The 12,059-nt window shown below is 41.6% G+C and overlaps 1 protein-coding gene across 8 annotated transcripts in view; it reads left to right on the top strand.

The window, feature by feature from the left end:
* Positions 1–12,059, top strand: part of cdk17 (cyclin dependent kinase 17) — a 235,815-nt gene that overhangs the window by 91,936 nt on the left and 131,820 nt on the right. For 5 of the 8 annotated variants that reach the window (XM_070897702.1, XM_070897695.1, XM_070897699.1 and 2 more), the window contains one exon: positions 10,561–10,721. In XM_070897702.1, coding sequence (XP_070753803.1) covers positions 10,595–10,721 — 127 coding nt within the window. In that variant the 5' untranslated portion in view covers positions 10,561–10,594. Of the gene's footprint in view, positions 1–6,903; positions 6,994–8,155; positions 8,221–9,999; positions 10,087–10,560; positions 10,722–12,059 lie in introns of those variants that run through there. The other 3 variants (XM_070897696.1, XM_070897697.1, XM_070897701.1) reach the window with 3 other exon arrangements.

Here is a 12,059-nt window from a genome sequence, read left to right as displayed (position 1 = left end):
AATACATATCATGATCGCGCAAATGTGTCACGCAAAGTTGAGATAAATGATCCTGTATTTGTGCTGAACTATGGACAAGGACCCAAGTGGCTTCCTGGCACTATTTTGGCCAAAGGGGGGTGGGGGGAAGAGAGTCGGGTGTTTGTGGTCAAACTCTCAAATGGACTCGCCTGCAGGAAACACTTCGACCAAACCAAACTCAGATTTACGGACTATCCAGAACAACCCACAACGGACTCCACCTTTTTCGACTCTCCAACACACACACAAGTGGCAACCGACCCAGCGGTTGACCACGAAGCAGAACCCATCACTCGCAGCAGCCCAGCAGGACTCACCACCCTCAGTAGCCCAGCAAGGCCAGCTGCACAGCAGCCCAGCGAGAACCCAACAAACGACTCGCCAAAGCCAGCATTTGCACCGAGATGATCAACCAGGGAACGAAAGGCCCCAGATCGACTCAGATTGTAAATCGGTAAACTATTGACTTTGGCGGGGGAGTGTTATGTATGTAGACCTGTAAATACCATGCCTAATCACCAGAGGGCTTATCCCCTGGAGTCCCAAGGGAGCCCACAACCCCTTGGGAACACCTGTATATAAGGAGGCCTCACAGGCTAGAGAGGCACTTTGAGATCTGTAATAAAGGACTATGGTCACACCTTACTTTGAGCTTGCAGCATCTAATCTGACTCTTTATTCAAGACCTAACTATCGGTGATGACTTGATTTCTTGATTTCATATTGGATGGATAGATGTATAAAGTTGGATTAGAAAGTTTGCTTTGTGGTGGCTTTTATTTTAGCATCATGGCCAAGAAGACACTGTGATGGTGTGAAAATAATGTTGAAGGGGGAATTGGGGTTGTGGTCACTGGGATCGTAGATGGATGATTCAATCCTGGATATCGTAAGCAGAAATGTGGTGAGGGTTTCTGCCTCCACCATGCACTGAGTTCCACACCCCCACCACTCTCTGGGTGAAAGAATTTGCCATCTGGATTGCATCCTTCAGCTTCTTCCTCTTTTTCTTCCTCTTCCCTCTGCAAGCGAATGGTGTAAATCTGAAATGATAGCATAAAATGCTGGAAATACTCAGTAGGTCAGGCAGCATCTTGACCTGAGATGTGAACTCTGTCTCTCCGCGGATGTTGCTGGCCTGCTGAGTATTTGTAGCATTTTCTGTTTACTTGGAGGCCTTTCTTTACCATCTGAGGCCTTGCAAGCATCCAGCAGCACTCGCTACACACTTTAAAAAAAAACGTTTAACATCTATTGCAGCAAGCCACTACTTCATTAAAATGAAAAGAAAACTCAGTCCAAAAGCTTAAATGCAAACTTAGCTGAAAGATATATGTGCCCCTTTAACAGGTGCTGACATTGCCTCCGTGAGTCTGCTTGCACGCTGGATTTACCTGGCATGCTTAGGACCCACGCTGAACACAGCGCAAAGGTCCAAGTTTGCTGTGGTGACAATAAGTTGGCGTGTGACATCGCCATCCCTTATTTTACTTTGCAGGGTGATGGATCTTCCCGGCAGCACTGCTGGGCCTGGGAAAATGTAGGCCTCCGTGGGACCTAGCGTCAGCTGGCGAAAGAGTGGTGGCTGCCTTCTCTTCGCCATTTTCTGATGGTAACGGGGTGGCGTAAAGCACTCGAACTTTTAGCCCATGGACTTGTAATTGTGTTACATTCAGGAAGTTGAGAAATGGTTCATTAGTGTCAGGAGGTGAAAGAATAGTTGCAGCAGATCCATTTTGCAAATTAAAATTGAAGAGGTAAAATGGCCTGTACGAATCCTTCAGGGAAGGAGAAGGGGACTCACTGAGTTATGGGGAAAGACTGGGGAGACTTGGGATTTTCGGTATGGAAAGGAGGCATCTGAGAGGTGATCTTAAAAATGTATGTAAGATTGAGTATAGAAAAAGTTAACCTGGAATATTACTTCAAATTAAACTGTTGGTGTAGAACTTGGGGACATGTGTTCAAACTAGTAAAAGATCATTTAAGGACGGCTTCACACAAACACAGACACACACTGATCAATATTTGGAATAAACTTCCCGATAATGTAGTCAAGACAAAAACCCTGAAATCATTTACAAAATATTAAACGCTACAATGGGGAATGTTACGATCTATGAATTAAGATGGACTAAATGGCTTTCATCCATTATCTTGTGACAATATAATAATGACAAACTGTGTTTTGCGTTTGTACATAAGCTTTTATACCATACTTTTGCAGTTATTGTAATTGAGTGCAGATGTAGCTACTGACAAATCAGCCGTTTATAGCATGTTTCAAATTAAGAATGAATAACACAACCTATTTTCCTTTCTTTCTCATTTTCTTTTTGGAGCCTCCTAAGATATTCCTGGTAATGTTAGGAAATGACCACGTGGGTAAGTGGTGATAGGGTAGGAAATCTGTATCAAACATATATGCCTATTTTAAATATTCTTTAAGTTGTTTGCATTTACTCCAATATTTGAGTCCATGCAGAACATTATCTCAATGTTTGTCAAATACTTGTTCCCGAATACAGTTCTCCCTCCCTGACCCCCATACTTGTAGAAGTCATCCCAGGAATAAATTTTTTAAAAAAATACACAACCCTTTAAAGATAGGCTGTCGGGTGGGAAAGTGCAAATGCGATTTTGACTTTTATATACAGATTTATTGAATACAAAAGTAGGGTGGTGAGGATGAATCTCTGCAAATCATTGGTTACGTTCATCCTTGTGCAGTTTTGGACAACCATTATCGGATGGGCATTGAAGCCTTGGAAAAATGGCATCATAAATTCACTGGGATGACATCAGGGATGAGAAGATACCGTTGACTTGGACAAAAACTTAACTTGAGCTGTGTGAAAACAGTTTAAAATCAAAGCTAATGGAAATTTTCAAGATTTTGAAAATGTTTGAGAGGGTTAACGAAAGGTGAGCTCTATTGGTTAATGAATGTGTAAGATTAAAAAGTTGAGAAGTAGTGCGTAAAGGGGTAGATTAGCAATGTATTTTGAACTTAGCAGATTGTTAGAATAAAGTATCTATTGTTAGAAGCCAGTCATGTCATTCAAGAAGGAATTGGGTAACTCATGAAAAATATTCAACATTACAGTGAAAGAACAGGGACATAAGAACATAAGAAATGGGAGCAAGAGTCGACCATTCGGCCCCTCGAGCCTACTCTGCCATTCAATAAGATCATGGCTGAACTTCTACCTCAACTCCACTTTCTCGCCCTATCCCCATATCCCTTGAAAAGCTGGTCAAATTTTCAATGTCTTGGTTGAATTTGAACACTCATTCTCTGGATTACCAGTCCAGTAACATAACCACTACAAACCGTATAAAACAATTCCATTTCAAAACAATCCTGGTCAGATTTGAGCACACATTCTCTGAATTACCAGTCCGTAACATAACCACTACATACTGTGCCCGTATAAAACAATTCCATTTCAAAACAGTCCAAGGTGGAATTTGAACTCCTGCTTTCTGGATCATTAGTCCAGGTTTCCAGATTACATGTAACATCACTATACCACCAGATCTGATTTAAAAGTAGCATCACCACTGCACCACCAGACATGGTGGGCTGAATGGTCTCCCAGACTGAAAATCCTAAGATTCTAGATGGCCTTTTATTGCCTCCGCTGTATGTAGGAGCCTCGTTCTGAACTGTATCTTAATTATTAAGTACTGTTTTCAGCTGTCACTTTGCACACTTTGTCCATTTACTGATGAATTAGTTCATTTCTTCATATTGCCAGTAGTCATTGAGTGCAAAAACAGTTTTCACTACATTTTAACTGCAGTGTTTACTTGGTCTTCAGTGAGTTTCCAGTTTGCACAGCACCTCCAATAAGAGCACATTTGTACATTGTCATGTTCTGTGTTAGTCTGATGAAGCGGAATCGTTATGGGCAGATGTTTTTTTTAAATTCGTTCATGGGATGTGGGCATCGCTGGCAAGGCGCATTCTTGAACTGCTGCAGTCCGTGTGGTGAAGATACTCCCACAGTGCTGTTAGGGAAGGAGTTGCAAGATTTTGACCCAGCGACGATGCAGGACTGACAATTAACTTCCAAGTCAGGAAGGTGTGTGACGTGGAAGGGAACTTGGGGGTGGTGGTGTTTCCATGCGCCTGCTGCCCTTGTCCTAGGTGGTAGAGGTCACGGGTTTTAGAGGTGCTGTCGAAGAAGCCTTGGTGAGTTGTTGCAGTGCATTTGTAGATGGTACACACTGCAGCCACAGTGCGCTGGTGGTGGAGGGAGTGAATGTTTAAGGTGGTGGATGGGGTGCCAATCAAGCAGGCTGGATGGTGTTGAGCTTCTTGAGTGTTGGTGCTGCACTCATCCAGGCAAGTGGAGAGTATTCCATCACACTCCTGACTTGTGCCCTGTAGATGGTGGAAAGGCTTTGAGGAATCAGGAGGTGAGACACTCGCCCCAGAATACCCAGCCTCTGACCTCTTGTTGCCACAGTATTTATGTGGCTGGTCAAGTTAAGTTTCTGGTAAATGGTGACCCCCCCCCCCCCCCCCCCCAAGATGGTGGGGGATTCAACAATGGTAATGTCATTCACTGTCTGGGGTCGGTGGTTAGACTCTCACTTGTTGGAGATAGTCATTGCCTGGCACTTGTGTGGCGTGAATGTTACTTGCCACTTATCAGCCCAAGCCTGAATGTCATCCAGGTCTTGCAGCATGCTGGCATGGACTGCTTCATTATCTGACGAGTTGTAAATGGGACTGAACACTGCAGTCATCAGAAAACATACCCACTTCTGACCTTATGATGGACGGAAGATCATTGATGAAACAGCTGAAGATAGTTGGGACTAGGACACAAGCCCTGAAGAACTTCTACTATGATGTCCTGGGACTGTGATGATTGACCTCCACCCCCACAACCATCTTTCTTTGTGAAAGTTTCCCCCCCGATTCCCGTTGACTTCAGTTTTACCAGGGCTCCTTGATGCCACACTCGGTCAAATGCTGCTTGATGTCAAGAGCAGTTACTGTCGCATCATCTCTGGAATTCAGCTCATTTGTTCATGTTTGGACCAAGGCTGTAATGAGGTCTGGAGCCGAGTGGTCCTGGCAGAACCCGAACTGGGCATCAGTGAGCAGGTTATTGGTGAGTAAGTGCCGTTTGATAGCACTGTTGACGACATCTTTCATCACTTTGCTGCTGATTGAGAGTAGACTGATGAGGTGATAATTGGCCGGATTGGATTTGTCCTGTTTTTTGTGGACGGGAACACGACATATCTGGGCAGTTTTCCACATTGTCGGATAGATGCCAGTGTGGTAACTGTACTGGAACAGCTTGGTTAGAGGCAGAGTTCTGGAGCACAAGTCTTCATCATGACAGCCGGGATGTTGTCGGGGCCCATAGCCTTTGCTGTATCCAGTGCTGTCCCAGTTTCAGATTTGCAAAAATGTTTAGAAGCCCCTCCCTGGGGCTGAATCATCTGACCTTTGCAGTATTTACTGACCTCTGATGTTTCAGCTTTCAGTTTTGCATTTTGGAGATTATTTGTTTTATCCATTGTGAAGCCTATTTCCAAATTCTAAAATGAGGCCCATTGTGAACTGGGAGAAAATCCTTCTGCCCAAAAGATTTCCTTCTGTAATTCCATCCCAAGAGGTTTCAGCCCCTCAAAGGAGCACATTTCACCTCCAAATCAGTAAAAAGTTGTTTGGGGCTGTTCACAGGACTGTTCCACAAAGTTAGCACTGGTTGAGCCACATTCCACATAAAAGGCTTTTAGCTGGGAGAAACCAAATGGTCCACCAGCACAATCTCAACTACCTTTAGTTCCTGGGACAAAAGTACTAAACCAGATTGTTTTGTAGTCACTACGGTGCAGTCTTGCAAAAGATCAAAAATGGCTTAAGCATTGAAGGTGCAAGGCCATGAAGGAATCTACATGCAAGGATAAGAATAGTGGAGGATCTGGAGCCAATGTAGGTCAGCAAGGACAGGGGTTTTGGATGGATAGGATATAAGAACATAAGAAATAGGAGCAGGAGTAGGCCATTTGGCCCCTCAAACCTGCTCTGTCATTCAATAAGATCATGGCTGAACTGATCTTGGCCTCAATTCCACTTCCTTGTCCACTCCCCATAACTCTTGACTTCCTTATAGTTCAAAAATCTGTCTGTCCCTCCCCTTTAAATATATTAAATGACACAACCTCCACTGCTCTCGAGGGGGGGGGGAAGCGGGGAGAGAATTCCAAAGATTCACGACCCTCTGAGAAGAAATTCCTCCTTATTTCCATTTTTAAATGGGCAACCCCTTATTCTGAAACTATGCCCCCTAGTTCTAGATTCCCCCACGAGGGGAAACATCCTCTCTGCATCTACCCTGTCCAGCCCCCTCATAATCTTATACGTTTCAATAAGATCACCCCTCATTCTTCTAAATTCCAATGAGTATATAGGGCCCAATCTACTTAACCTTTCTTCATAAGACAACGCTTTCATCTCCAGAATCAACCTCTTGAACCTTCTCTGAACTGTCTCCAATGCAAGTAATAACCCTCCTTCAATAAGGAGACCAAAGCTGTATGCAGTAGATGTGGTCTCACCAGCGTCCTGTACAGTTGTATTAGGAGTTCCCTACTTTAATACTCCATCCCCGTTACAATAAAAGCCAACATTCCATTTGCCTTCCTAATTACTTGCTGTACCTGCATGCTAACTTTTTGTGTTTCATGTACAAGGACTCCCAGATCCCTCTGTACCGCAGCATTTTGTAATCTCTCATTTAAATTTGCTTTTTTATTTTTCCTACCAAAGTGGATAACCTTACATTTTTCCACATTGTACTCCATCTGCCAAATTTTTGCTCACTCACTTAGCCTGTCTCTATCTCTTTGCAGATTCTTTGCATCCTCCTCACAACTTGCTTTCCCATCTATCTTTGGATCATCAGCAAATTTGGCTACATTACACTCGATCCCTTCATCCAGGTAATTAATATAGATTGTAAATAGTTGAGGCCCAGCACTGATCCCTGTGGAACCCCACTAGTTACTGTTTGCCAACGTGAAAATGACCCATTTATCCCAACTCTCTGTTTTCTGTTAGCCAATCCTCTATCCAACCTAATATATTACCCCCAATCCCGTGAACTTTTATCTTGTGCAGTAACATTTTATGTGGCACCTTATTGAATGCCTTCTGGAGATCCCAAATACACAACATCTACTGGTCCCCTTTTATCCATCCTGCTCGTTGCATCCTCAAAGAACTCCAACAAATTTTGTCAAACATGATTTCCCTTTCATAAAACCATGCTGACTCTGCTTGACTGTATTATGATTTTCTAAATTTCCTGCTGCTACTTCCTTAATAATGGACTCTAGCATTTTCCCAATGACAGATGTAAGACTGCGACTCTGAACCCGGCAATTAAAAGAAATAAAGCTGCCGGGACTGATGCTATATGTCTGCTGCAGATCTGCTATCCTTTTGTTCCTCTGAACCGGCCGTATGGCTGCCTGCGGCTCTCTCCCACTCTGGCTCCGTGAACTACTTTTCAAAAACCAGCCAAATCCGCCGCTCATCGGTGGCTGGGTGGGGCGCTGCTGTGAGTGCATACTGGACGCTACTCCTCCGTTAACTCATGGCTGCTCATCTCGACGACTCTTATTGCGTCTTTCCTCTCCAAAACAGATAAGGGTTTACTATATGTATATATAATCCTCTTGACAAATTAATCCAATGAAATATTAAACTGCAAAAAATGCTGTTACATTAGGTTGCACAAAAAAGTGCATCATATCTGTATTAATCACCCAGTCTTTAAACGCTGCAAGTGAAAGGCAATAATTGGCAAATGTGAGTGATCAGTACTTTTTCAAATATGAATAATTGACCACAAAATGTAATTTTAAAGGTTTAAATATTATAATGTATACCTTCAAATGTGACACTCAGAATCATGAGGACATTCATCCTGCCTTTCTAATTACTATCACATATAATGCTAGTTCTATTACTGCAGGAGATTTTAAAATATATCTATAGTTATACATTTTCAAAGTATTTTCCAACATTACTAATAGCATATACAATACTATATAGATAGCAAAAAGAATGGTTTGCTCCACTCCATGTACCCAGAGTACAACGGCAGGAGAGTTCTCATCGCGGTCTTAGACACGGGAGTGGATCCCGGACCACAAGGACTCCAGGTAATGTCACGCGATTGTAATTCAGGCCTTGCGTATCCTTGGGCTCGGTATTCAGCACACTAAAAAGAGAACACCTCCCATGTTGGAGGCCCTGCAGACTTGAGCCATGTAGACTTTCAGTACAACATGTAACCAATCAATCATTTAATTCATTTAATAACAGAAGAGTTTACTATTTTACACTACATTTTGTGTATTTAAGCTATAATATCTGACTAATATCTGAATTTATGTTTATGCAGTGTTCCCGTTAATTTTTTCCGTGTGCGATCCCTTTAAATGTGCATGCACAGTATCTCTTTCAGCAGCGTGAGCGGCCTGCACGGGACCCCGCGATCGGAGCGTGGCAGCAAACTTATGGGGAGCATTGGTGTGTAGCCCTCAACAACTCACTAAAACATATTAAGTGGCCATCCAACCCAAATATTTGTCCCAAGTCTGGCCTGGCCTTGATAAAGAAAGGTCTTAACTACAGCATGAGGAGGACCTGCCCTTTTATAGGTGCTCAGTCCCTTCAAAGACTGTAAAACATCTCAACTTGGTGTTCTGTGTAAGTGAGGTGGCAATAATAATGCAGTGCTGCAACTGGCATAAACAAACCCAACTTCAAAACATTGACTTATGTGGAAGTTAAGACTAGAACTGGATTTTGCACTGACATTGAGTAAACCAGTGGCGTAATGTAACTCTAAACTATGGGAAATTGGTTTGAAACTGGATTTTATACTGCTTTGTACTAGTGCAAGTGCAGTGTATCCAGTGTGGTCTGTGCGCCTCAGTATAATACATGACAAAGAGCATTCAGTCTGACAGGTAACTTGTGGGATTGTGGTATATGTGTAATTTTTGACATGACGTTGAAGAAAAGAATTATATTGTACATGTGTGGATGAATTTAATCATTTTCGCAACTTAACTGGGGAGAGGGAAAGGAAAAAGAAAACTATGATCCCAAGTGTACGTTCACTCATGTCTGTCACTCCTTTTGTTCTGTTTTTAAAATCTAGGCTAGAGATAGCTAGAGAACTGTCCCAGATATGACAACATAAACGGGAAGCATTGTTCCTCCCACCATTCATCAGGCCATTTGAGCAAAGCTTTGTAGTTTTACAACGTGAAGGAAACAATGAAATTGTATTCATATTGTGCCTTTTTGAGATTCCAAAGTGTTTCACTGCTGACAAAGCACTTTTAAAGTGCAGTCACCATTATGATGTAGGTAAATATGGTAGTCATTCTGCGCACAGTGAAGTCTCACAAATAACAATGCGATAAGTGACTAGATAATCTATTTTGGTGGTGTAAGTTGAGGGATGAATATTGGCCAAGACATTGGGAGAACTCCCTGCTCCTCTTCAAATAGTGCCACAGGGATCTTTTGCATCCACCTGAGAGGGAAGACAGGGGACCTTGATTAAAGCCTCATCCAAAAGATGGCACCTCTGACAGTGCAGCACTCCCTCAGTACTACAGTGAAGTGTCAGTCTAGATTATGCGTTCAAGTCTCTGGAGTGGGGCTTGAACCCATAACCACCTGATTCCGGTGATGAAAGTAATTTTTTATGTTGGAATTGCAGATCAGCATTTTCCCTGAAGATTGATGCAGAACATTTTGTAAAGATTGTGTGATTTTGTTTTTATTTTCATAAGCAAGCTTACTATTTAGCATGATTGGAAATAAAATATTGAACCACACAAATTTCCACAAAATAGTTCCTTTTGTGTTTTAACAGTGATATCTGTGTGATTTTCATGTGTAGTAACATTTATGTTTTGCAGTTCTCCAGCCACACTTAATGACATAACAATGTGTTCTACTGCATGCTGTACCCTTCAAGTTGGACTCTCCAAGTTCAGAAAATTTAGGTTGGAGATTCAGGAAATCTATTGAGGGAGGGCCTGTGAAATTATTTAAATTTGTGTATTTAATTTGGTGTGAAAATATGCAGTTGTAATATAAGGCAACGTAACAGCGCAAAAAATGGAGCATAAAAGAATGCATATTTAGGGCAGATTATGAAACAGCCAAAACCAGAGATTTTCCAGTGCTTCATGAGTTGGTACTTCCACTGGTGAACAAAGATTTGACTCCATGATATTTCCAACTTATGTAGAATTGTGTTCGAACTTCAGTACTTACTGGAAAGTTCCTTAAATTTAGATAGTTATTTAGATAACGGTAGCTGTGCTAATATGCAAGTTTTTTCCAATTAATAGTTTGAGTGAAGAAATTCTGAAAGGATGCCATTTTGCTTTTTTACAGTGCAGCTGAATCCTAGTGCACCTCATTCATTTTTTATTGATGAAATTAAATGAGCTTCCTGTCAACTTCCATTGCAGGTTTAATTTCAGGTTTCTCTGAGTGAAGTATTTCATGGAAAAGATGAAAAAGTTTAAGCGACGGCTTTCTCTGACCTTGCGTGGCAGCCAAACAATTGATGAATCTCTGTCTGAGCTTGCAGAGCAAATGACTATCGAAGAGAATAGCAGCAAAGATAATGGTGAGTTATTTTTGTTAAAGCTTTTAAATGAACATAATGCAATTCTTTATTATGTAAGAAAAATAATCGATTCAACAGTTGGACTGCTGTCAGCTTCACTTTTAATCTGAATACTGTACATTTCTGTCATTTACTTTATCAAAAGATTTTGAGTTGAGTTAATACCAGAGTGAGTGATGATGCAACTGATTTTATTCTCATATGACAAAACGGAGCATAATTTTGCTCATAGTTAAAACCATAACGAGGGTTTTGGTCAAATTTACTCTGCTTCATGTAATTTTCTGCACCCTGTAATTTTCTAAAGCTGGGTAGATTTCAGTATAGGAATGGAAGCCAGTTTATTGATGGCTTTTTTTGTCAGTCAGGCTGCTGTCGAATATGCCAACTTTAGGGCTTTACAAAGTCTATTCTGTAGTTCTGCATTTCCAAATAACTATCATAATAATAGGCTATTACATGGTACAGCACTATAAGACTGAGAACAGATTGTAAGGTTCTTTTGTGATCTGCCAGTTGTCAGAACACTATTTTACAATAATGTTCCTTTTTTTTTACATTACATCACTGGTTTGAATATTTTCTCTAAAAATATTGTAGGAAACTGGTTTTGGTATCATCTCTCCAATCATTAACATTAGTAAAGGCAAATATTGTATGTGGGGTTTTGTTTCATTTTTCACTCAGTTCACAGAGCAGTCTCAAAATAGAGGGAAGTTAAGTGGATGGGATAAACAGGCAGTTACTCACGCACGCACACACAATAGTAGCAAACTTTAGGATGTGGGCAAATCCATGTCAGATGAAATTTTATGCAGAGAAGTGTGAAGTTATGCGTTTTGGAAGGACGAATGAGGAGAGACAATATAAACTAAATGGTACAACTTTAAAGGGGGTGCAGGAACAGAGATCTGGAGTTTACGTATGCAAATCTTTAAAGATGGCAGGACAAGTTGATGAGGCTGTTTTATTTTAAAGTAAATGCGAACCTTGGCTTTATAGAGTACAAAAGCAAAATAAGTTATGCTGAACCTTGATAAATCACTAGTTAAGCCTCAGCTGAAGTATTGTGTCCAGTTTTGGACACCACGCTGTAGGATGGATGTCAAGTCCTTGGACAGGGTGCAGAGGAGATTTGCTGGAATTGGACCAGGGGTGTGAGGGACTTCAGTTATGTGGAGAGACTAGAGAATGTTCTCAGCGAGAAAGGTTAAGGGGAGATTTAATAGAGGTGTTCAAAATTATGAGCGGTTTTGATAGAGGGGGAGGAGGGTCGGTAATCAGAGGTCACAGCTTTAAGGTACAGGTTGAGCATCCAAAATCCGGAGTTCCAAAATG

Source organism: Pristiophorus japonicus, chromosome 13 (assembly GCF_044704955.1).
Source record: "Pristiophorus japonicus isolate sPriJap1 chromosome 13, sPriJap1.hap1, whole genome shotgun sequence".
Lineage (NCBI taxonomy): Eukaryota > Metazoa > Chordata > Chondrichthyes > Pristiophoridae > Pristiophorus > Pristiophorus japonicus.
Note: the sequence above shows the minus strand (reverse complement) of the source record. Positions and strands in the feature narration are given on the sequence as shown.